The sequence below is a fragment of the Emydura macquarii genome, unplaced genomic scaffold (assembly GCF_026122565.2).
Source record: "Emydura macquarii macquarii isolate MOO-44397 ecotype Brisbane River unplaced genomic scaffold, CSIRO-AGI_Emac_v2 contig_1851, whole genome shotgun sequence".
NCBI classification, from domain to species: Eukaryota; Metazoa; Chordata; order Testudines; family Chelidae; genus Emydura; species Emydura macquarii.
In genome coordinates this window covers 75860-100737 of record NW_027131988.1, presented here as the reverse complement: position 1 = coordinate 100737, position 24878 = coordinate 75860, and the positions used below count along the sequence as shown (strand labels likewise).

The 24878-nt window shown below is 63.2% G+C and overlaps 4 protein-coding genes across 5 annotated transcripts; 2 read left to right on the top strand and 2 right to left on the bottom strand.

The window, feature by feature from the left end:
* Nucleotides 1-2078: 2078 nt before the first annotated feature.
* LOC137159315 (protein NKG7-like) lies at nt 2079-3183 on the bottom strand. Its single transcript, XM_067557472.1, has 4 exons — nt 3009-3183; nt 2643-2789; nt 2354-2488; nt 2079-2164 (listed from the first exon to the last, which is right to left on the bottom strand). Exons 1-4 carry the CDS (start codon nt 3181-3183, stop codon nt 2130-2132), a joined length of 492 nt encoding a protein of 163 aa, XP_067413573.1. The 3' UTR covers nt 2079-2129.
* A 1435-nt stretch (nt 3184-4618) lies between these two features.
* On the bottom strand, nt 4619-10110 carry LOC137159321 (B-cell receptor CD22-like). Its single transcript, XM_067557479.1, has 8 exons — nt 10038-10110; nt 9503-9883; nt 8935-9228; nt 7948-8286; nt 7397-7693; nt 6696-6795; nt 6109-6250; nt 4619-5576 (listed from the first exon to the last, which is right to left on the bottom strand). Exons 1-8 carry the CDS (start codon nt 10108-10110, stop codon nt 5436-5438), a joined length of 1767 nt encoding a protein of 588 aa, XP_067413580.1. The 3' UTR covers nt 4619-5435.
* A 3176-nt stretch (nt 10111-13286) lies between these two features.
* On the top strand, nt 13287-21230 carry LOC137159314 (NACHT, LRR and PYD domains-containing protein 12-like). The gene is made up of 8 exons (XM_067557471.1): nt 13287-13338; nt 14215-14542; nt 16264-16356; nt 16686-16742; nt 17143-18874; nt 19049-19135; nt 19516-19683; nt 20189-21230. Exons 2-8 carry the CDS (start codon nt 14215-14217, stop codon nt 20493-20495), a joined length of 2772 nt encoding a protein of 923 aa, XP_067413572.1. The 5' UTR covers nt 13287-13338; the 3' UTR covers nt 20496-21230.
* Nucleotides 20393-24878, top strand: CUNH19orf84 (chromosome unknown C19orf84 homolog). 2 transcript variants are annotated; one of them, XM_067557470.1, is made up of 2 exons: nt 20393-20505; nt 23352-24878. In XM_067557470.1, exon 2 carries the CDS (start codon nt 23419-23421, stop codon nt 24565-24567), a length of 1149 nt encoding a protein of 382 aa, XP_067413571.1. In that variant the 5' UTR covers nt 20393-20505; nt 23352-23418; the 3' UTR covers nt 24568-24878. The 2 variants fall into 2 exon arrangements, with proteins under 2 accessions (XP_067413571.1, XP_067413570.1); XM_067557469.1 differs by lacking the exon at nt 20393-20505 and adding an exon at nt 22334-22445.

Genomic DNA, 24878 nt, shown 5'->3' with positions numbered 1-24878 from the left:
ATGTTGCTGGAGGGCTGGGTAATCGGCGGGCTGTGTGGGGGATGGAGGGGCGGATGGGTGGGTGGGCAGGCGGGTATGGGGATGGGTGGATGGATGGGTGGGTTTGGGGGTTGGCAGGTGCGTATGGGGAGGGACGGACGGAGGGACGGATGGACGGAGTGCTGTGCATGTGGCTGGAGGGATGGGTGTGTGGGGATGGAGGGGAGGATGGGGGCAGCGCTGTGTAAGGGAGATGAGGCCATGTGTGTACGGAGAGGGAGGGTGGTGTGGGGACGGATGAATGGGTGGACGTGGGGCCGGCTGGAGGGAACGGGAGGGTTGGAAGAGTGGGGGGGGGGTTGGCGGGTGGGAGGGTGGATGGCGAGCTGGACTGAAGATGGGGGAGGAGGGAGGGATGGAGGGAAGATGGGGTACCTGGGGGAATGGATAGGTGGGGTGTTTATGGGGGGAGGGATGATGGGGTGGAGGGTTGATGGATAGGGGGATGGGGAGGGGTGGATGGATCAGGGGATGGGGTGGATGGAGGGATGGGGGTGGGGTGGATGGATTGGGGGATGGGGAGGGGTGGAGGGATGGGGGTGGGGTGGATGGATTGGGGGATGAGGGTGGGGTGGATGGATCGGGGGATGGGGATGGGGTAGATGGAGGGATGTGGGGGATGGGGATGGATGATGGGGTGGGGGGTGGATAGATGGGGGTGGTGTGGATGGATCGGGGGATGGGGTAGATGGAGGGATGGGGGTGGGGTGGATGGATCAGGGAATGGGGGTGGGGTCGCTGGCAGCGATTTTCAAACTCTGAGCTGAGCCCCCCTTTGAGTGACAATTTTTGGGTCCCCAGGAGTCGGGGGTGCAGGTGGCACTACCCCTCCCCCCCCGAGCCGCCTGGCACCCCCGCCTGCTCCCCTGAACCTCCCTCCGCCAGTGTGGTAACGCCTGGCGCTGGCGCAGGAGAATGGGGGGGGACGTGGGGACAGATGGACGGGGCTGGGGGGGATGGAGGAGTGCATGGACGGGGCATGGACGGAGAGATGGACGGATGGACAGACGGAGGGGTGGATGGAGGGATGTGGGGGTGTTGGGGGGGGGTGGCCCTTACTCAGGCACCAGCGTCTCTGCGTCGCCAACTGCCATGGAACCTGCCCCCCCCACCCGCCCCCGGACCCAGCGCGGAGCCTGGAGAGACCCAGCCCAGCCCCACCGTGCTTGGGTTGGAGGGGTGGGGGTGGGGTGAAGGGGTGCTTTGTCTGCGGATGGAGCGAGGCCTGGGGTGTTTGGAGTCGGGGGGGGGGTCTGGGGATGGGGACAGACAGACGGCCGCATTCCCCGGACAGTCAGAGCCGCGCTGTGGACCCTGGTTAATTTCACCCTCTCAATCCCAGCCCCCCAATCCCACCCCCACCTACCCCTGGGCTGAGGGGGGGCAGGGCTGGGGAGATCCTCTCCCCTGTTCTCTGCACCAGATCCCCCCCGTCCCACCCAGGCTTCAGCTCCAGAGTCACCCCCCAAGGTGCCTCTTGAACCCGCCCCGCAGGTGGGCTCCCATCCCCCACCCACCATCCCCAGCGTCGCCCTCTGGCGCAGGCCCCTGGTCCCCCCCTTCCCTGCTCCCCGGGGGAGGTCTCCCATCCCACCTCCAACCAGCCCCGTCCCCTGCTGAGCACAGAGCCAAGGTGGATAGATCGAAGGAGTCCTGGCTCCCAGCCCCCCACCCCAGCCCTGCTCTAACCACTAGACCCCGCTCCACTCCCAGGCTCGGGGAGAGAACCCAGGAGTCCTGGCCCTCTTCGATGCAATTACACAGCCGTCTCCGAGGAGGAATAAATCACCAGCCAGGAAAGTCAGAGAACGGGGCCCTTTAATCAACATGGAACAAGTGGGGTTTGTAGCAGACAGAGGGAACAGAAATGGGGGGCTTTGTGAGGGGGTCACGGCTCTGTGGGAGCCCAGGGGTAACACACACAGACACGGAGCAGGGCCCATCCCCTCCAGCAGGGGGCAGCAGTCATACACACACACACACACTGCCCCCTGCTCGGGGCCATTGGGGGAATCGGTCCCACGATGCTGCAGGCGCCATCTGGCCCCTGCGGCTCCATCCCTGGGGGCAGCACGGGCCCTCACTCGGCTCTAGGAGGATCTTAGGGGGCGAAGCAACACCACACCTGGGGGGGAGAGGAGAGAAACTGACTAAGGGGAGCAATGGGACCAATGGGAGCTTCACCCGCTGGTACACAGCACCCCACCCCAGAGGTGGCTGCAGCTCAGCACTGAGCAAGGGTCCCTGTATAAACAGCCCCCGTGCCCCACCCCAGAGGTGGCTGCATTTTGATATTCCTCGATGTTGCACTCACCGGTGATGAGGAAGAGGGGGAAGGCGGCCCAGCCGAGGCCGAAGGACCAGCCGAAAGAGACTTGGCCCTGAGTGGCATTCAAGGCCTCGGCAAACTCCCCTGTGTACACGGCCATCGCGATCATGGCGCAGAGACCTGGGGCCAAAGAGAACAGCACAGACACCCCTTAGCGCGTCCTACGCGCAGTCCCGGGGCCCCTGCCAGAGCCCAGAGCAGGGTCACTGGATGGGGGCCCCCCAGGAGGCCGAGAGCAGCCGGGGGCGGGGAGGAGGCCCCGTGGGTGCGATACCTGCGCTGAAGCTGCCCGCGGCGGAGACCAGGGTCAGGGACACGGAGCCGAGGTGGGCGCAGAAGAAGGAGGCGCTGACAGCGAAGAAGGAGAGAAACCCGGCGACCAGGGCCAGGACCATGAAAACTCGGGTAGACACAATGTAACCTGGGGGGGGGGGGGCAACAGAGGCCAGGGGCTAAATGGAGCAAAACCCTGCGGCAAACTAACCCAGGAGTCCTGGCTCCCAGCCACCACCCCCCACCCCCACTCTAACCACTAGACCCCACTCCCCTCCTGCAGCAGAGAGAACCCAGGCGTCCTGGCCCTCAGTCGAGGGAGCCGGCGCGGCAGTGGGGTTTCCTGGTGGAGCCGGGCTGCCCCTACCTGGTACCGAAGCAAACGTCCAGCACCCCAAATTCACACAGACCTTCCACAGGCCCGAGTGGGACGAAACGAGGCGGCTGCTGGCCACCAGCCAGTGGTCGGAGCCCAGGGCCCCCAGGAGCAGCAGGAGACTGAGCAGGGCCAGGCCGGCGCCAGGGAGCCGGAGAGACGCCATCGCGGGGGGAGCTCGGGGCTTGGGAGCAGCGCTGGGATCCGGGGAGCACCTGGGTCGGGGGGATGAGAGTCAGAGGAAATCCTGGCCCAGAGCAGCTGGGTCAGCCCCAGAGATAGAGAGACTTGGGGGGGTGGGGTGGAGGGAGGAAGGGATGTGAGTGGGTGGGCGGACGGAGGGGTGGGGTGGGTGTGTTTGGGGATGGAGGGAAGGGTGGGGGGATGGAGGGGCGTATGGACGGAGCATGGATGGAGAGATGGAAGGATGGACAGACGGAGGGGTGGATGGAGGGATGTGGGGGTGTTGGGGGGTGCTGGGGGAAGAGGGGGTGACCCTTACTCAGGCACCAGCGACTCTGCGTCACCAACTGCCATGGAACCTGCCCCCCCCCAGGGCCTGAAGAGACCCCAGCCCAGCCCCCGCCGGGAGCCCCCAGGACAGGAGGTGGGGGGATGGATGGACGGATGGACGGAGGGGCGTGTGGGGCGGCTGGGGGCGGGAGGGGGGATGGCTGAGTGTGACGCCCCATGGAAGGACCAGCCCAGTAACCATCAGGGCCCAGCGGCTCAGCTTCTCCTTCAGCTGCTGGCCCAGCCGGGGGCACAGTGGCTCATCCCCGGGGGGAGGGGACCACCCCACTGATCCTGGATTTAAGAGGGGATCGGCCCAGAGCGGAGATGGGAGGCATTATATTAGCCTCCCCCCCAGGACCAGCGACATTCCCCTCCCCCCTCTGCAGCAGCCCCTTCTTCGAAGGATTAACTCTGGCCCCTCCCAGGCCCAGACGGCGCCTCTTGTTCTGGGGCGACCCCATGGGAGGATCCAGGGTAGAGGGGGAAGATCCCATTGTACCCCTCACATCTTCACCCAATGGGTCTGCCCCTTTGGAAGGTCCAATTCCCCAGCCCATGCTCCCCCAGAGGGGAAGGTCCCTGTGTCCCATTCCCTGACCCCCCGAGCCAGCCAGACCCTCCCCCTGGGGCCGGATCAGAGCCAGTGCCACCGAGAAGGGAAAGGCCCCATGTCCCATTCCCCAACCACTCGGGAATGATCATCTGAGTCACTGAGATTTGCATGTAATTTAACTATAATAACTATCATGCAGCAGTGAGTTCCCTGGATTAACACTAAACTGTCCCCATGAGATAAATCCACTTATCCCCAGTGGCAGGCAGGACCATGGGCTAAGCCCACTAATACCCAGTAGCAGGAAGTGCCATGGGTTAACCCTGCTAACAGCCAGGGGCAGGAAGGAATGCAGGTTAGCCCTATTAATACCCAAGGCAGGGAGCTCCACAGGTTAACTCTGTTAATACCCAGTGGCAGGGAGTTCCAGGGGTTAACCCTGCTAACACACAGGGACAGGTCGTCCCATGGGCTAACCCACTAATACCCAGTGGCAAGACGTACCACAGGTTAACCCCAGTATTATAATTTAATCAAACCACTGTGTACGCATTGAAAGTAGAAAAATAGATACGTATATTTTGAAAATCTTACAATAAAATCCACCACTGGTGTGGGGCAGAACAGCAGGGATGGATCTCAGTGTTAGAAAAGAACAGTGAAAACTCTAGAGCAGTGATTCGCGGGGGTTAACCCCACTAATATCCAGCGGCAGGGAGTCCCAGGGGTTAACACTATTAAACCCAGCAGCAAATTTGCACCCAGTGGTAGATGTGATCAGTTCCTTCACAATCTGCAGCGTTCCAACCCTTAGGAGCCTGGGGGAAAATCCTTTCTTAACCTTCCAGAACCTTACATGCATTTCACTCTGCTCCAGCCCCTACAGGGTTAATGGCATCTGGCCTAGGGACCAGCCCATACTAGGTGCCTCACCCCACTGGGTGTCTAATGTTATGTCATCAAGAGGTTCCAAATCTGATTGGGCATCTCCGGGGTATTGGGCAGGGACATGGCGATGAGGACATCAGGGTATGCCCAGGGAAGCTGGCATGTGGCCCAGGGCTGGTGGGGGCATGGGCTGTTTTCCTAGTGCACATGGTGACTAAACCATCCCTGGCAGGGGCAGATGGCTATGGGCAAATATGGGTGCTTTGGTCAGTTTTTCAGCAATCCCACTTCTGGCACCAGTTCGCTCTAGCTAAATCCCACTGCTGCCACCATTTCCCCACCAGCCATCCGACCGCGCACTCCCATGGCTCTAGATATTATTACTCCTAGCTATACAAGCACTTGTTTAAATAGAAGAGATATTTCAAAGCAGTTTTGGCCCTTCCACTCCTGCTCTAGGGTTAGACATTGGAGTAGATCTGCTCAGACAGCAAATGTGGCTGCCAATTGCCAGCGTTCCCATAATGTCCGGCTCCTCCTGCTGCTAAATTCTCATAGTCTTCCACTCTTTCCATGGCCTCGTAGTCGCCAATGCCCAGCTCCTGGGGATGCAAAGAGGAAGGATTGACTCCCAGAGAGGTCGCTGAGATGCAGCCATCTCTGGGGCGGGGCAGCTGGGGAACAGCCGTGCACGGCGCTGCGCAGGAATGGCTCAGCCGGCGCCGAGATGCAGCCAGAGGCAGGAAATGAAGCCTAACGTATCTATGGCAACAGAATGGATTTTAGGGAGGCAAATGTCATTAATTATCTGGGAATTTGGCCAGGACGCCAGGATCCCCACCCCCGGTCTGACACGGCAGAGACGTCTGGTTACCACCAGCACTGGGACTCTCTGGCCACTGCCTCAGTGATGGTAACTGCAGCACGGCGCCCCCTAGCTGCAGATTACATCAGCCCTGACTGCACAGCCCGTCCCTTGCACCCCTAGTGTCGCCCTGAGGCATCGGGGCCGATCCTGAGTGCCGGGGGACAGCCTCCCATCCTGTAGGTCTCCCATCCAGGGAACAGCCAGGTCCCTCCCATCTTAGCCCGGGATGACAGCAGGGGGAAGTGTGTGGCCCTGGTGTTTCCCACCTCTCCTCCTGCCTTGGCCTTGCTGTACAGGTTGAACTGCTCCTCTTTCTTCGCCTTGCTGGGCTTCCCCCCCTTGAGGGCCAGCCTCTGCTCCCCATTGCCTTCGTTGTCGTAGATCGAGGGACCCTCCTCTTCGTCTTTCCTGCAGGAGGGAACGGGCTTTAACTCGGTTCCCGCAGCCCTGGAGCTGCCCATGAGCCCACCCTGCAGCAGCCAGTCACAGGGGTTACCCCCGCTAATTCCCAGTGGCAGGGAGTTCCAGGGGTTAACCCTTCTCATATTTAGTGACGGGATCCTGTGGGCTAACCCCGATAATCCGCAATGGCAGGGAGTCCCACAGTTAACCCTGCTAATATCCAGTGGCAGGGAGTCCCTCGGGTTAACCCTGCTAATATGAAGTGGCAGGGAGTCCCACGGGTTAATTATTTCTTAGAGGAGCCTTATATTACAGGAGACCAGCCAGATTCTGTCCAATCCCCTCTTACTCCCCTGCTTTTCACAGGTATCTCCCCATGTCTTAATGAATCCACCCAGCTCCCATGCGGCTAAGCCACCAGACCTCCAAGCCCACGGCCTGTTGTCCTCACCTGGCTCTGGCTACCTTGTAGACCACGATCGCCAGCACGGAGAGGAGCAGAACGCCGCCGATGACTCCGCTGGAGACCATGAGCAGCAAATTATCGTCCCCTGCAGACAGACACAGACAGACAGACATGGCTGGTGTCAGCAGTGGGATTAATGGTGCCAGGCAGCACATCCAGGGTGGGGCATGTGTAATTGCAATAACAGCATGCCCATGCATGGGGGGGAGGGTGCCATCTTCCCCTCCCTGCCGCTAAATTAGGCAGGGGTCTTGTACTCGGATTGGTGTGTGTATATGAGCAAATACGGTAAGGACGCACTCGTTGTCACCCTGGCCCTGGACTAAATCAGAGTGGTGGCTTATATGTGGCTCTGAGTTTATACGGTAACCCGAAATCTACGCTCAGGCTACAATAAAAGGGAGATTTAAACTAGGGCCAACCTGTGTAGAGGAGTAATTATGGTAATACCACACACGTGTGTGTACGCGAGCAATTACGGTAGCAGGGCGCCCCGTGCCCAGCCCCCCAGAGCTACCCCAGACGTGAAGCAGACCCCGGTGGGGGCGTCTACGCGAGCAGTTACGGTAGCAGGGCGCCCCGTGCCCGGCCCCCCAGAGCTACCCCAGACGTGGGGCACAGACCCCGGTGGGGGCGTCTACGCGAGCAGTTACGGTAGCAGGGCGCCCCGTGCCCGGCCCCGGTACCTGCGGGCAGGACGGGCAGCGCGGCCTGGCTCAGCCCGTGGGCGTTGGTGGCGGCGCAGGACACGTTGGCCAAGGCCCCGGCCGGGCCCCGCAGCTCCCCGCCCACGGCCGGGCCCCGCGCCCACGAAGCCGCCCGCAGCTCGGGGCCCTCGAAGTCCGCGGGCAGGGTGCGGTCGGGCAGGCGCCACTCGAGGCGGGGCGGGGGGTTCCCCTCGGCCGCGCAGCTACACGTGGCCGCCCCCTCGGGCCCGCTGCCCCGCACCGTGCAGTTCGCCTGCGGCTGCAGCTCCGGCGGGTCTGCAACGGGACACGGGGCGTCAGGGGCGCCCAGCTCGGATCCCCCCGCCCCCCTGCGCCAGCCCGTGCCCGCCGGGGGCCGGATCGGGGCCCGTGCCCCCTTCCCTGCGCCTCTGCGCCAGCCCGTGCGCGCCGGGGGCCGGATCGGGGCCCGTGCCCCCTTCCCGTCTGCGCCCGCGCGCCGGGGCCGGATCGGGGCCCGTGCCCCACTGCCCGTCCCCCGCCCTGGGGCCGGATCGGGGCCGGCGCCCCCTATAGGATAAAGGCCCGTGTCCCATTCCCACCCCCCTGGGGCCGGATCGGGGCCGGCGCCCCCTCACACTCCACGTCGAGGTGCGCGGCGGGCGAGTCCTCCCCCAGGCCGATCTCATTCTCGGCGGCGCAGCGGTAGGGCCCCGAGTGGCGCCCCACGGCCGGCACCGTCACCTCGGGGCCCCGGCCCAGCCCGCGCAGCGGGGCCCGGCGCGGCCCCTGAAACCAGCGGTAGCTGGCGGCCAGCGGGTGGCTCTGGCTGGTGCATCGCAGGGTGACGCTGTCGCCTTCCTTCAGCCGGGCCGGCCCCACCACGGCCACGGCCGTGTCCCGCGGGCGATCTGGGGGGGAGCGGGGCGCGTCAGGGGAGGTGATCTGCCCCATGCAGCCCAGCCCCCCCGTGAGCCCCCACCCCCTGCAGCCCAGCCCCCCAATGACCCTCCATCCCACCCCCTGCAGCCCAGCCTCCCAGTGACCCCCTCACCCCACCTCCTGCAGCCCAGCCCCCCAATGACAATCCATCCCACCCCCTGCAGCCCAGTGCCCCATTCTGCCCCCCCGCCCCGCCCCCTGCATCCCAGCCCCCCAATAACCCCCCCACCCCCTGCAGCCCAACCCCCCAATCCCTGCCCCCTGCAGCCCAGCCCCCCAATGACCCCCTCGCCCCACCTCCTGCAGCCCAGCCCCCCAATGACCCTCCATCCCACCCCCTGCAGCCCAGCGCCCCATTCTCCCCCCCGCCCCGCCCCCTGCATCCCAGCCCCCCAATAACCCTCCCACCCCCTGCAGCCCAACCCCCCAATAATCCCCGCCCCTGCATCCCAGCCCCCCAATAATCCCTGCCCCCTGCAGCCCAGCCCCCCAGCCCCCTGCATCCCAGCCCCCAATAATCCCCGCCCCCTGCATCCCAGCCCCCCAATAATCCCCGCCCCCTGCAGCCCAGCCCCCCAATAATCCCCGCCCCCTGCAGCCCAGCGCCCCTCACTCACACTTGACCTGCAGGTGCAGCACGCTGCGGGCCTGCTGCTGGTTGGGGAAGGTGGCGGTGCACTGCAGGTATCGGCCGTGGTCCTTGTACGAGGGGGTGTAGCTCAGCTCCGACTCCGCCCGCCAGCCGCCCCCCGCCAGCCGCTCGTGGCTGGTCACGGCTTTGCCCCCCGGCAGGCTCCAGGTCAGGGTGGGAGGCGCCGAGGGGCAGGTGTGGCGGATGGAGCAGATGATGGTGGTTCGGTCGCCCTCGATCAGCACCCCGGGGTCGCTCAGCATCAGCGGGTCTGGCGTGTCTGGGGGGAGATGGACGGGGAGGGGTGTTATAGACTGCAGCAGTGATCACACTTGAATGCAGCCACCTCTGGGGTGGGGTGTGGGGGGCTGTTTATTCAGGGATCCTTCGCACGGAGTTGAGCTGCAGCCAGCTCTGGGGTGAGGCAGCTGTTTATACAGGGATCCCGTAAAGCGACCATCTCTGGGGTGGAACACGACGCTGCCAGCCTCCCCTTGGCTGCTTCTCTGTGCCCATGGGGGCTGCCTCGGGCAGGGTGCAGGATCTCCAGTTACCTGCCACCTCCACCCGGACGGTGACGTCGTAGAAACGGTGCCTGACGGAGTCGGGGTTGATCCAGACGTAGTAGCTCATGGTGTCCTCGCTCTGCACGGGGCTGATGCTGAGGGTGCAGTTCCCCATCTCCAGATCCCCCAGCAGCTGCGTTCGGGCCTGGTACTCGGCCAGAACGCTGGCCGTACCCTTGCTGTTATAGATCTCGGGGTAGCCCCGGCTCCGGTACTGGTACCAAGCCACGCTGAACGGCCCGCCTAGGGACTCGCGGGAACCGGGGTAGGTGAACGAGCAGGGGATGACCACACAGGAACCCTTCAGAGCCCGGATAGTCCCAGGGAGCGAGGATCCCCAGGACCCAGAGACACGGCTGTAACATAAAGCTGGAAAGACAGAGAATGTAGTGCTGAAATGCAGCCACCTCTGGTGCGGGGCATCTGGAGAACAGCTACATACAACGCCACACAGGGATAGCTCACCCAGTGCTGAGATGCAGCCACCTCTGGGGTGGGACAGCTGGGGAACACAGAGACTTACCTTCCAGCAGAGCCAGCAGGAGGCGCTGCCCTGTGAGGCTCACAGCATGTCGGATCTGGGAGGAGCCAGCCATGTCGGGGTGTGGGGGGGGGGTGGGGGTTAATTAAGACCTTGACTGTCCGTCCCCTCCCCCTCTCTGCTCCGAGAAGCGAGATCGGTTGTGAAAGCTGGGGCTGCAGAGAGACCTGGGTTACAAGTGGAACCGATATCGCCCGGATCAGAACCAGCACCTCCTAGAGGGGAAAAGCCCCGCCCCCCTGAGCCTGCCCATCCCCCCCTATGACTGGCTTGGGACTGGTGCCCCCCAGAGGGGCAGGGCCCCGTTCCTCACTGGGTCCGGGGCCCCGCTCCCCCTTTGCTGGCTTGCAACCCAAAGCCCTTTTGCTTCCTTACGAAAACCCTCAGCTCATGTCCCTGGAGTGAATCCTAGTTGTGAAACTGAGGCACGGGGTCACCCCACCCCACCTCGCCCACCCCCGCTCCTCCCCTAAGACAGTCCCCGCCTCCACCCCAGGGAACTGCCCACTCCCCTCCACCCCCATTTTTAGAGCAGGGAAACTGAGGCAGCAGCATAGCTCAGAACAGAGCCAGGACGCCTGGGTTCTGTCCCTGGCTCTGGGAGGGGAGTGGGCCCTGGCACTCGGGGGGGGGGGAGGGGGCAGTTATCGATGACCCGGCATGGGCAGAATAGACACACACTGGGGCGCGTGACCCAGCACAGTCCCCTCTCCCCCCCAAGCTGCTGGCTGACTGCCCAGGCCTGGCTTGCGAGAGCTCCTGGCCTCTGCACAGACGCACGCCTCCGACAGCAGCCAGTCGCCACCAGCACAGCCCTGGCACCCCTCTCCTGCTGGGGAAGAGGCGCCAAGGGTGAGGGGGGTGTTAGGAGCTGCCCCCCATCCTAGTGTCTCTCTGCGCCCCAGCCTATCCCTGGGCACGAACCCCCCACACCAGAGCACCCGGCCCAGAGAGGAAGGAGTGTTTCAGGGGGGCTGGGTGGAATCCTGCTGGAGAGACCCTCACCCATGCAGTGAGCTGTCTCCATGCACCCCATCTCGCTAGCCCACCCCCACCCCCCTTGTGTCCGTCCCTCCTTCCCCAGTACCCCCGGCTACCTCTCCATCACCATACACCCCTCTGTCCATCCCTGCCACAGCGCACCGTCCCCACGCACCGCAGCTCTCCAGCCTCTACGTCCCTCTGTCTATCCACGCCCCGTTATCTACCGTTAGCCACCCCCACCCATCTCGCCCCCCCCCCCACATCCCCCCGCACCCCTTCTGTCTCCCTGAGCCCCTGCACTGCCCGGCTCGGGGCTCCTGTTCCTCTCCCATCACAGCCAGAGCCTCCTGGTCCGCGTCACTTTCCTGTACCTCATTCGGGTCAGTTTCACTCTTGCCCCCTTGGCCTTCCATTACCCCCTCTGGGCCCGATCCTGCCCCACCCCCCTTGACTCAGGGATGTGAAGGGGGTGGGCTCAGGCCATCGGGGTCTCAGCCCAAGAACACCCTGGCCTCTTTGAATGGTATTTTAGCCCCCTGGTTTATATTGATATGAACCGGAGAGTGGGTTCCAGCCCAGCCTGGGGAGGGCAGCCAGGATGCCTGGGTTCTATCCCCAGCTCTGGGAGGGGAGTGGGGTCTAGTGGTTGCAGTGGAGGGGGGGGCAGGACTCCTGGGTTCTATCCCTGGCTCGGAAGGGGAGTGGGGTCTGGAGGATTAGAGCAGGGGGGACTGGGAGTGACGACTGCTGGTTCTATCCCTGGCTGGGGGGGTCTGTCCAAGACACCCCACCCTTCATTCTAATTCTTCTCCCACCGCCCCCCGTATCCCTTCCCCCCACACACACACACATCTTGCTGCATTAAGAATCCCCGAGACCCCGGGTGCTCACCCGGCAGGGACGGTATCCGGCCGGATCCCGGCCTCCCTGGAGCTGGCCCAGACCCGTCTCTCCTTGCGCCGGCGTTCTCGCTCTGTCCTCTCTGCGCTCTGGCCAACTAGAAATAATTACTGCTCTGTCGCCCTGGGGCCTGGCTGAATCGCTGCGCTGCGGCTCGCACACTCACACGCAGACCCAGCGAGAGGCCCCCGCCCCTCTCCCGCGGCCCTGCATCTGCCCTGGGACGTGACCATGGAGGGGCGTCGGGCGGATGGGACCTAGGGACACCACCTTGCACACACCCCACCAGCCGCTCTGTGTGTGTGTGTGTGTGTGTGTGTGTGTGCCTGGCCCCTTCCCTGCATTGGCAGGCCAGGCAGAGTGTGTGTGTGTGTGTGTGTGTCTCCTTGTGCGTGTGTGTGCCTGGCCCCTTCCCTGCATTGGCAGGCCAGGCAGAGTGTGTGTTTGTGTGTGTGTGTGTGTGTGTCTTCTTGTGCGTGTGTGTGCCTGGCCCCTTCCCTGCATCAGCAGGCCAGGCAGAGTGTGTGTGTGTGTGTGTGTGTGTGTGCCTGTGTGTGCGTCTTCCTGTGTGTGTGTGTGTGTGTGTGACCAGCCCCTTCCCTGCCCCCGCAGGCCAGGCAGTGCGTGTGTGTGTGTGTGTGTGAGAGAGACACGCTGCACGTGTGTTTGTCACAGGGACACGCGGGGGCATCGCAGGGTGTTCTCACAAGCCGAGATTCACGGGCCGGCAGGACAGAGGCCTGGGTTTGTGCTGGTCTCAGCACCGCTGGGCCAACACATCGACTCTTAGAGTGGGAAGGGAGCTCCGGAGGTGTCTGGTCCAACCCCCCGCTCGGAGCAGGACCAACCTCAGGCACCGCAAATCCCCCCAAGGGACCCTGCCCAGCTAGAACCACAAAGGGACCAGGCGAGGGGAGGGGTCGGGAGTGGGGGGCAATGGCAGAGCTGGGGGGAGGGGCTCATTGCCGGCTGGCCAGTAGGGCCAGTGCAGACACCACAAGCAGCTGACAGCTCTCCAGAGCCGTCCCCCCCCCACGCTGCCCCAGGCTGGCCCTGGCCCTTCTCCCCAAAACTGCTTCGTCTGCCAGCACCCATTAAAAACACAGCGATAGCAGCACAGCCCAACATGGCAACGCCCCCCTCCCCGGCTCTAACCACTAGACCCCACTCCCCTCCCAGAGCTGGGGCTAGAACCCAGGAGTCCTGGCTCCCAGCCAACACCCAGGGATGAAGGGCAATGTGGGCAGGCAGGGGCTATTACCCAGCAACCCCTTGGCTGGTTGTGGTTAATGATTAAGCCGGAGGCTGGAGTTTGCTCTGCAGGCAGCCGGCTGCCCCAAGCCAGAGAGCCCAGGGATGAGGGGCTGGGCAGAGCCTGCAAGGCAACCGCTGGAGCCAGGTAGGACCCACACCACGGCTCTCACCCCCCCGTCCCCACCGGGAAGGGAGTAGGTCTAGTGGTTAGAGCAGGGCAGGCTTGGCTCATCCAGCCTTTGTCTGCTGGGCTGGGGCAGCCGGGGAGGGGGTGGTTTAGCTCCATGGGGGTGGGGGATGCCCCTCTCCCTGCAGGGAACAAGGCTGAGACTGGACAAACTCCATTCACACACGGGGCCATGAAACCGGAGAAGCCCAGAGTCAATCCCACTCCGGGGCCAGATCAGAGCCTAGACCCCGTGTCCCCTCCCCCAAGCCTGCCAGCCCTCACCCCCCCTCTCGGTTCCTTGGTGGCTGTATCAGTGGAATCAAAGGTGAAGGCCTCAGCTCCTTTTATAGGCTCCTTTCTCCTGCGGCTCTTTGAAGGAGGGGAGATAAGAATTCCCACCCCGCCCCCACCGCCCTTCCCACCCCGCCCCCGCTTCCCTCCCCCGTCTTTGCTCCATCCCTGCTGAACCCCTGTCCCAGGCCAGCCGACCGGCCAAGTGTCCCGGGTGGGAGACCAGCTGCAGGGGGTGCTGGGCTGCAGGGAGCGGGCTGAGGGCAGCTCTGGGCTGGCCCCGATACCCCAGTACGGCCCTGGGGGGCGCTGTGCCGGGGGGCAGGGTGGGACTCATGAGGGGGCACTCTGCCCTCCAACTTAGACTATGAAGAGCATTTGTCCTGGCTCTGGGAGGGGAGTGGGGTCTAGTGGTTAGAGCGGGGGGCACGGGGACTGGGAGCCAGGACACCTGGGTTCTATCCCCAGCTCTGGGAGGGGGGTGGGGTCTAGTGGTTAGAGTGGGGGGGGGGTGGGTGGGTGCCAGGAGTCCTGGGTTCCCTCTCCCTCTCTCCCCAGCAGATGCCTGCCCCCCAGAATTACCCCCAGCTGATCCAACAGCATCGGCAGCCCCTGCTCTGCTGGATCCAAGGGAACCCCGAGCCCCTGCTGCGCTGGCTGCACGACGCCAAGGCGCTGAGCCAGACTGAGTACTTCACCCTGCTGGAGACGGCCCCCCAGACCAACCAGGTCATCGCGCTGCTGGAGTGGGTCAGCCAGGGGGCTGAGCGGAGCCTGCACTTCCTGGAGGCGCTGCGGGAGCTGCAGGAAGTGTACGGCCCCGACCTCCAGCGATGGCTGCAGGAGACATACCCGGAGAAACAGAGACCACAGCCCCCAGCGCAGCCAGGTATGGGGCCTGTGTCCTCTAGGGGGTGCCGGCTCTGATCCAGCCCCAGGGTGGGGCCGGGCTGGCACAGGGGGTGGGAAATGGGACACGGGGCTTTTCCCCTCTAGGGGGGCTGGCTCAGGTGGGCTGGGGTCTGGATCTGAAATTTGGGGGAAATCACAGCAACACCGAAAGTCTCAATTTCCCGTCTGCTGTGACGGGGGCACCCGCGTGCTGGTGTCTTTCCCATCCAGCCCTCCAGCTTTCAGCCTTCCACCATCCCTCCCTCTTCCCAGCTTTCTGTTAGAACCGTCCATGGGTCCAACCGTGGTTTTATGTCCATCCAATCCATCCCTCCAGCTTTCTATACCCACCCATCTACCCATCCAGCCTTCCAGCCAGCCTGCTTTTATAGTTATGAATACATACAATCAGGTATCCTTTTTTAAAGCCGTCTATCTACACATCCAGCCTTCCATCCATCCATCTTTTTCTTTCCATCCAGCCGGCCACACATCCCACCTTCCACCCATCCTGAGAATCATAGAAGATTCGGGTCGGAAGGGATGTGAGGAGGTATCTAGGCCGACTCCCTGCTCAAAATAGGATCAACCCAACTAAACCATCCCAGCCAGGGCTTTGTCAAGCCGGACCTTAAAATCCTCTAAAAATGGAGATTGCACCACCTCTGTAGGGAACCCATTCCAGTGCTTCACCCCCCTCTTAGGGAAAAAGATTTTCCTAATGTCCAACTTAGACCTCCCCCACTGCAACTTGAGACCATCGCTCCTTGGTCTGTCATCTTTCTTTTATAGCTACCCATACATGCACCCAATGGTCTGTGTTTATATCCATCCATCCACCCACGCAATCTTCCACTCACCCATCCATCTCTTCATGTCCGCCCACCCACCCACCCCTCCATCCACCCTTTATATCTGTCCATATGTCCAACTCTTCTTATATGCAAACTTCCACCCATTTTATATCCACCCAACCATCCATCCAACCTTCCATCCATCTCCCCAGCCGGCCTTCCATCCGTCCAACCTTCCATCCATCCAACCAACCTTCCATCCATCTCCCCAGCCAGCCTCCCATCCATCCAACCTTCCACATCCATCTTTTTATGTCCATCCACCCTTTATATCTATCCCTACATCCAACTATTCTTTTTATATCCAGCCCTCCACACATGCAGCAGAACCTGCCGTCCATCCAACTTTCACCCACCTGTCGTTTTATGCCATCCGTCTCGATTTCATATCTAGCCATACCCTCAACTCTCCTCTTTATAGCCAGCCTTCCACCCGTCCCTCATTTTTATATCTGTCCAGCCTTCCATCCACCACCCAGCTGGCTTTCCGACCGTCTTCCACCTGTCGTTTTATATCCATCCACCCACTCACTTAGCAAACCGTCTATCCAGCCAGCTTTCTCTGATATCTATTTGTCCATCCATCTCTCTTTTATGTCTATCCATACATACATCCAACTACCTTTCTATATCCAGCTTTCCACCCGGCCATGTCTTTCTATATCCAGGCATCTACCGACGCATCCAACCTTCGATCTGTCCGTCTTTCTTTTGTATCTATTCACCCGTCCATCTGTCTATCCTTTTGACACCCACACAGGCAGCCGTCTTTCTTTCATATTCATGCATCCAACGCTCTTTTTTTACAGCCATCCAACCTTCCCTCTACTTTTTTTTTACACACCCCTTCCCATTTCTTTCACAGACAGTCCCATTCCTCCAAAACCCCAGTATTCGTTCCTGCTGAAAATCCTGGGGAAAAAGGCCAGGAAGTATAAGCCAGCCCCAGAACGACCAGGTGAGACTCCAGCCACCCCAACCGATCTCAGGAACAGCACCTTACCTGTGAGATTCATGAGCCTAAGGCACAGGCTGAAAGGGGAGTGGAGTCTAGTGGTTAGAGCTGGGGGGAGGCTGGGAGCCAGGACTCCTGGGTTCTCTCCCCAGCTCTGGGAGGGGAGTGGGGTCTAGTGGTTAGAGTGGGGAGGGGCGTAGGGAATCAGGATTCCTGGGTTCTCTCCCCAGTTCTGAGATCACAGCAGGGTGTCATGGGGGAGGGGTGGGCAAGGAGGGGCTGGGCACAGCCCAGCTTTACGGTCTGGATCCCACAAGTCCCTTGTCCGGCAGGTGGGGAGCGCGTTGGGAACCTGAGTTTCCGAAAGGCCCCGAGCGCCCAGCTGAAAGGTACGGATGTGGGGGGCCAGAGAGAGGGTCAGGGTGTTGGGAGGGGGAGAGAGAATTGGGGTGACAGAGGGGGAGGGATGGAGCCTGGGGCAGAGGGTCAGGGGTTGGTGGGTCGGGATAGGGAAGATGGGAGAGGATCTTGGGGTTAGGGGTGAGTCGGGGCCTGGCAGAGATGGGGATTGAGGGGAGGATTGAGGGAGCCAATGGGAGGGACGGGGGGCAAAGATGAGGGTTGAGGGGGGCTGAGGCAGGAATGGGATTTGAGGGGGCAAAGATGGTGTCGAGGGGGGGCTGGGGCAGAGATGGAGGAGTTGGGGGGCAGATCAAGGCGGGAGGTGCAGGCTGAGGGAGCTGGGGGCTTAGAGTCAGACCCACAACGACCTCCCCCCTTTCCTCCCAGCTGCCCTGCAGCGCCACCGGGCCTCTCTGCTGAAGCACACCCAGCAGCTGTGCACCAACGTCCGCGACGCCCGCTCCTGTGCCCACATCGAGATCCGCTACACCCCGCTGCTGCTGCTAGACAGCCCCACCGCCCCCCCCGCCGGGCACGAGCACCTGGCCCTGGCCGCCCACCGCGCCCGCCTCCTGCCCCTCCACGCCCCCCACCGAGTTCCCCTGCGCCACCTCCTGTCCCCGCTGACCCCCGGGAGCCAGCCCCCTCGGCGGGTGGCCCTGAGCGGCCCCGCTGGCATCGGCAAAAGCGTGGCCGTGCAGAAGATCCTTCACGACTGGGCCCTGGGGGCGGCTTTCCAGGGCGCCCTCTGCACCTTGGATTTCTGCTGCCGGGAGCTCAACCAGGTGCCCGACTCTGTCACGCTGGAGGGGTTGATCAGCACCAAGCGCCCCCACCTCCAGGAGGTGCTGCCCGAGCTGCTGGCGCGGCCCAGGGACCTCCTCATCCTCTTGGACGGCCTGGATGAATTCCGGCACCCGTTGACCGGCGGAACTCCCTGCCGCTGGACCAACCGCCCGGCCCACGTCAAGCAGCTGGTGCGGGGACTCAGCGACGGGACCCTGCTGCCCGGGGCATCTGTCGTGGTGACATCCCGGCCCTGCCCGGCCCTCTCCAGCACCTCCTTCGACCGCCATTTACTCGTCCTCGGCTTCGACAAGGACCAGGTGGACGATTACTTCTTCCGGTTCTTCCAGGATGCCGAGCGAGCCGCTGCCGTACTCGGCTACATCTCCAGCCACCAAGGCTTAGCTGGGCTCTGCTTCATCCCCCTCTACTGCTTCATCTTGTGCACCGCTCTGGGGGAGTTCTTCCCCGCCAGCGGGGCAGCTGTCCCCTCCCCGCCCACCACCATCACCGAGGTCTATCATTGCTACCTGGCCACCATCCTGGGGCAGAGCTGGTCTCCGGGCACCGGGCAGCTGGTCCTGCGCCTGGGGCGCCTGGCGTACGCCACCCTGCTGGTCGGCAAGATCCTCTTCACCCCGGATGAGCTGCGGGAATTCGGATTCGACCCCCAAGACCTTCCCGGCACTTTCTTCAACCCCATCTTCTCCAGAGAGGACCACAAGGTCTATTGCTTCTTCCACCTCACAGTGCAGGAGTTCCTGGCCGCACTGTATTGCGTGGCCACCCTGGACTCCAGCGCCGAGGAACTCACAGCCTGCCTGGATCTCTGGTGGGACGGGCACCCGGAGCCCTCCTGGACGTCTCCAGACCAATCCAGCCTTCTCAACTCCACCAGGCAGCTCCTGGGGGGCCACCAGTCCCGGTGGGACAATCTCCAGATGTTCGCCAGGTTCTTCATGGGGCTGCTGACCTCCAGGATGGAGGGGAAGCTGGAGGGATTGGCCGGCGGCTTCTCCGGGGATGTCCTGGGGCCCGTGGCGGAGTGGCTGGTGCAGAAGCTGGGCGGAGACACCGAGCGGCGTCTCCTCTCCCTCCTGCACTGCGTGGCTGAGCTGCGCCAGGAGGGGGTGACGGGCCGGGTGGCCTGCGAGCTGAAGGATGTCAACCTCTTCAAGGTGACGCTCAACCCCGCCGACTGCGCTGCCCTGGCCTACGTGCTGGGGGCCTCGGAGACTGGGCCAGTGAAGAACCTCAACCTGAACTACAGCAACATAGGCATGGCTGGACTGCACCAGATCCAGGGCCTGCTGCACCGCTGCGAGACGCTGCAGTGAGTGCGGGCGCGTGGGGGTGTCACCCAGGACTCCTGGGTTCTCTTGGCTCTGGGAGGGGAGTGGGGTCTAGTGGTTAGAGCAGGGGGAGCGGGGGAGTTGGTGGCCCAGACTCCAGGAGCGGGGGTTGCCTGGTGCTCTGGTCCCATCTCACACCGTCCAATCCTCTGCAGGCTGCGCTACAATTCCCTGGACAAGGAGGCGGCGGCCATCGAGGCCGAGGTGCTGAGTTCCCCGCAGTGCCAAGTGAAGCGGCTGCTGTGAGTGACTGTGGTCCAGGGCGGGGAGTGGGCTGGCTCAGCAGGGTGGGGAATGGGACACAGGGCCTTCCCCCTCCAGCTCCTATCCGGCCCTAAGGGCAGCAGGAAATGGCCTTGGGCCCCTCTAGCTCCATGTGTGAATTGAGTCTGCCAGGTCTCAGCGAGCAGGGACAGGGACCATCCCCTGCCCCGGGCAATAACTGATGCTTTCTCTGGCAGCCCCCAAAGAGACGCCGAGGGCTGGCTGGGCCATGGGGAGTTAGGCGCCTCTCTGGGGCAGAGGGGTGGGGGACACACCCAGAGCCATCAGGCTGGGGGGTGTTTCTGGGCCAGCCGCTACCCGGCCCTCGGGTGGATCCCGTCACTCTGCTTCCCTGCAGCATGTGCGGGAACTGCCTGGGAGCGGAGGGGGCGAGGCGGTTGTGGGAGGCCCTGCGGGAGAATCGCACCCTGGAGGAGCTGTACCTGGACATCACCGGCATCACCGACTGCGGCCTGGACAACATGCTGTCCTGCCTGCTGGCCAACACCACCCTCCGGCTCCTGACGTGAGTGCCAGCGGTGCCCTGCCGGGGGCGCTGTGCTGCGGGGGGCGGGTGGTGGGGGGGCGCTCTCGGTCTGCAGTCAGTTCTGGCCTCAGTGTTACATCTCAGCGCCGGGCAAAGGGTCCCTGTACAAGCAGCCCCCGCGCCCCACCCCAGAGGTGGCCGCATCTCAGTACCGGGTGAGGGAACCTCGTATAAACAGCCCTGGCACCCCACCCCAGAGGTGGCTGCATCTCAATGCCGGGCAGGGATCCCTGTATAAGCAGCCCCCGTGCCCCACCCCAGAGGTGGCCGCATCTCAGTGCTGGGTGGGAATCCCTGTATAAACAGTCCCTGTGCCCCACCCCAGAGGTGGCCGCATCTCAGCGCCAAATATTAACAACAGCTTCACCCTAGAACTAGCTCTGCCAGGCCCCGGCGAGCAATCCCAGTACAAATTAGGTGCTGCACCCCAGAGGCAATTGCATCTGTGCGATCCCCTGACGTGTTCTCCCCCGTACCTGGGCAGCATCGTGGGGAACCGGCTGAGCGAGGCCGGGCAGCAGATGCTATCAGAGCTGAGGCGCTGCAAGCCGGGCCTGAAGGTGATCAGCACCTTTGAGAGCGACATGGGCCTACTCCAGGCCTACCTGGACTGGGTGGAAGAGATCAAAGCCGACCCCAACCAGATGGACTCTGTGAAGAATGCCGATGCCCTGCGCTGCATCCTCTCCGTCCTCCGGGACTTGGACGACGCCAAGGCTAGCCCCGAGGCCCGGGGCAGAATTGCAGAGCTCAGGAGAGAGATCAGCGCCCTCCTGGGGGAGAAGGAGTGAAAGGTGCTAGGTACTGCACGTCATACTGCTAGGCTCCTTCCCGCCACCAGGGGGAGACACCCACTGTGATTCCCCCATGATGGCATCTGGGTAATGCTGTAGGGTAACTTAGGTGTTTGGGTAAGCTGGAAGCAGGGCTTTCCCCTCTAAGGGGCACCGGCTCCAATCCCGCCCCAGGGAGGGGGACTGGCTCGCTCAGGGGGGCAGGCAATGGGGCACGAGCGGGTGCCAACTCTGATCCAGCCCCAGGTCATTCCCAGCCGAGTGGCTGTCTGCAGTGAACTGCTAGGTTCTCCGCCCCGTTCCCGGTAGGGCGGGCACCCCCATTAACCCCCACACACACTCCAGGGGTGCTCACCGGCCCCATTGCTGCCACCCAGAGCAAAGAGTTTAAGGACTAAATACCCCGTGGAGACTGAACCCCATTCTCCCACGCTCTGCAGGCCATGAGGGTAAACTGTGGGGCGGGAGGGATCTGCCTGGTAATTTGATGGCAAGAACTGGGACAGAACCCAGCTACCAGTGCCTGGGAGTTAGGGAGAATCCTCCTTGTTCTGAGCACTATAGGGAACATGACACACATTAGAACATATCTACTTCCCTGCCACAGGGGGGCAATACAGAGTAAATCATCAGATCCACACTCCTCTGCTGGTTTCTGTATAAACAGGCTCCAGGGCGGGAATGTTTTCCTATGAATCCCCCTAAGAAAGGGCGATATTGGTAAATATTTGAAATGACTGTGTTTGTATTATTACTGATTACCCCCTCAGATCCCAGGTCCCGGCGGCTGACCACAATGCCCCAGCATGGTGCGAGGGGGCGCTGTGCTGCAGGGAGTGGGGTGGGGGCCTTATTAGGTGGGGCTATGGGGCTTTTACCAAGAGGGAAATATTGTCCCCATTAGCTCACGGAGGGCGGGGCTGGGGGTACGATCATCCCACCCCTAAATCCTGAGTTTGCCATGGATTTATCTCTGTCCCCCTCTAGCCAGACTCCCCACTGCCCCCCATTCTTCCCAGGGAGACCCCCCAATCACCCCAGTGCCCCCTTCCCTCCCCTGATACCCCAGGTCACCTTGAACCATTCTCCTCATCCCGGAAAACCCGGCACCCCTCCTTCTCTGCTGTCCCAGACCCCAGGTCGTGTGTGTGTGTGTGTGTGTGTGTGTATGGGGAGGGGGGTTCCACGTGAGATTCCTGTGGGGGGAACTGCCCCTCCACAGGGGGGACTGAAGTGCAATTACCCTCCCACCCCACGCTGCCCCCCCTTGCTGCACGGGGGACCCCCCACTGCTGTGGGGTAAGGGCCCAACCCCTGCCCAGGGCTCGATCTCCTGGTTGGGGGTCCTGATGCTTCTCCCCACACCCTGGGGGGCTTGATCTCGGCCTTCCCCTCCCAGCAATGGGCTGCCCGCCCAAAAGGCCAAATTAGCCCTGCCCCCCACTAGCCCTGGGAGGCAGCAGTTGGCTGCTGAGCCAGCTCCCCCAGCCCAGACTGGCCATGCCCGGGGGCTGGAGCAGCTGCCGAGGGGCAGAGCCTGCCCCCCATGTCCTCAATATGCTCATCGAGTGGCTCTGGGCTGGGCGAGGGCAGGGTCCCGCCCAGCTGGAAGAACCTGCAGAGCTAGAAACCCCGCCCCCATCTCGCTAAGTCCCGCCCCAAAAAGGCACAGGCCCTGCCTACGCCCCGTTAAGCCCCGCCCCGAAGAGCCACAGACCCCCCCCTCCCGCTCATCTCTGTCACTCTCCCCCATCATGTTCAGGCCCCGCCCCTCCCCGCAGAAGCCCCGCCCTATCTCCTCCTAGAGTCAAGACCCGCCCCCAGGCCCAGCCCCGACCCACCACGTGGCGGCCGCGGCGCTGGCTCAGGGCAGAGGCAGCGCGGCTCGGGCGCGGCTCGGCGTCGAGGATCCATGGAGGGGCCGAGCGGGGCCGCCCGGAGCGCGGGGTGAGGGGCGCGGCGCTGCCCTCCAACCATAGACCCCCGCCCAGGGACCCCCACAGGCCCCCCTGCCCTCCATGGGGTCCCCCAGTCAGGGACCCCTACCCCCCATGAGACCCCCCAGGCAATGGACCCCCCCAGATCCTCCAGCCAGAGGCCCCCCGCCGCCCCATAGATCCCACGGTACCCCCCTGCCAGGAACCCCCGTGGGACCTGCAGCCCCCCCCCCCCAAGAAACCCTCCACAAGATCCCTCAGCCAGGGACCCCCCTCCACCCTATAGACCCCTAGCTGCCACAGGACCCCTGGCTAGGGACCCCCACGGGACCCCCCTTCACTCCATAGACCCCATGGGACCCTGTCTGCCCCATAGATCCCCAGCCCCCAACAGGACCCCCTTCATCCCACAGATCCCCCATACACCCCCCAGCCCCCATGGGAACTTCTTCCATCCCATAGACTCCTCAACCACAGACCACTTGCTTCCCATGGGAACCTGTTTCCAGCCCCAGAGACCCTGCAACCAGAAACCTCTGCCCCCCATGGGATCCCCCATCCAGCCCCTTAGATCCCCCAACCAGGGACACCCTGCCCCCCATGGGAACCCCCCTTCCAGCTTCATAGACTCCCATACTCCAGCCCCCCCCCCCCCCCCCAGCCAGGAACTCCCCTCCATCCCCCACAAGGAACCCCCCATCCACCAGGGATTCCCCCCAAAAAAAATCCTACACATACTCAGACCCTCTGCTCACCCCACTAAGCCCTCAAATTCACATGCCCCACACAGACCACTGCCCCTACCTCTACAGGCACCCCTCCCGCCCCATAGCCCCATCCTCCTCCGAATTCCCCTCTCATATTGGAGGGGATGGTACCTCTCTGTCTCTGACTCTCTTCTCCTTTCCCCCCGCAGCTCCCCCGTGCCCAGCGAGACCAGCCCCACGGAGCCGCCCGCCTTGAAGCAGAACGCGGAGGAGACCATGCCCGTTCTGCCTTCCTACCCTACCCCCGTCTCCGCCACGCCTTGGATCCTGGGCCGCCCCTCCGCCGGCGCCCTGTCCTCTACCATGGTGCCCATCCGGCTGGACGCCCTCTCCTTCCTGCTCAACAGCGCCCTCCTGGGTGCTTACTCCGCCTTTCCACCGGCGCCCCTCTCCAGTGGCCACGGGGCATTGGCCATGGGCCATGGTGGTGCTACCCAGCATGCACTGGGCTGCAGGTGCCAACCACACTACTGTTGCAACCCCCAGCCAGCTTGTGCGGATCCCCAGCAGGCTCAGGTGGGGTGCCATGGGTCTGGCGCTGTGGGGCAGAGCAGCGCTGGCTGTTCCCGAGAGGCACCCAGGGGTCGGGCCAAGTGGCAGGACTCCTCTCCAAGATGGGATCGGCGAGGGTCCCCGTCGCCGAGGGGCTGGGGGGAGAACCGGCGAGCAAGGGGGCAGAAAGATTTCAGTCGGCCCTTGAGGGGGCAGAGACCATGGGGTGAGGCGGACTCTGCCCCATGGAAGGCGGGACTCTGGGGCCCAGGCCCAGGGAGAGCCCAGGAGTCGGATTATGCAGCCAGGAAGTGGAACCAAGAGGGCCGCCCGTGGGATGCCCCGGCGGTGAAAAGACGGTCTGGCGGGTGGCCGCAGAGACAGGGGTCCGGCGCAGGGGAAACTGAGGCAGCCAAAGCCCCCGAAGAAGATTGGGAGGTGGATTATGAGGGGTCTACCACCCGAGGGAGCAGCGCAGAGGAAGCCAAGACTTCCCAACCTGACCTGCCAGCTTCCCAAGGAGGAGAAGACTGGGAAAAGGAGTATGAAGAGTCCAGGGAGCCCCCCAAATTGGCACCAGGGGATCCCCCTCTTCCAGAAGTGGCTTTGAAGGTTCAACCAGCCTCACTCCAGGAAAGGAGAACGCCCCGACCACCGAGCCAGGACAGCGTCTTCTCCAGCTGTCTCCAGAACCTCTTCTCCGACCTGCCAGTCGTCTCGGAGCTGCGCCGGGAGCAACAGCCCTCCGGGGACGCCACCGAAAGTGGGACACGGCCCCCGGGAGGAGGAGGAGGCCCACATGGCTGGGTGTCTGCCGAGCCCAGGCGTGGTGACCTCTTGAGCTCCGCTGCGAAGTACAAGCCCAGAGCGTGAGCCCTGGGGCTGTGGAAAGGCCCAGCGCTGGGGCCGGCCGAGCTCCTGTCTGGTCTGAAGCTGGGGACGTATGGGCCTCCCGTCAACCCCCCGTCCATTGCCGGCTCCGCCAGCCCACAGGGCGCGGCGCGAAGGCCCCAGCGCCAGGCTGGGAGCTATGTCAGCCTCGGGTTGGATTGTTAGTAGCCAAGTTCTTTCTCATTCTCCAGCCCTCTACCCATGATCCTCCATTCCTAACCTCCCCCCCCGAGCAACCTTTCTACCCATGATCCTCCATTCCCAGCCCTCTACCCACGATCCTCCATTCCTAA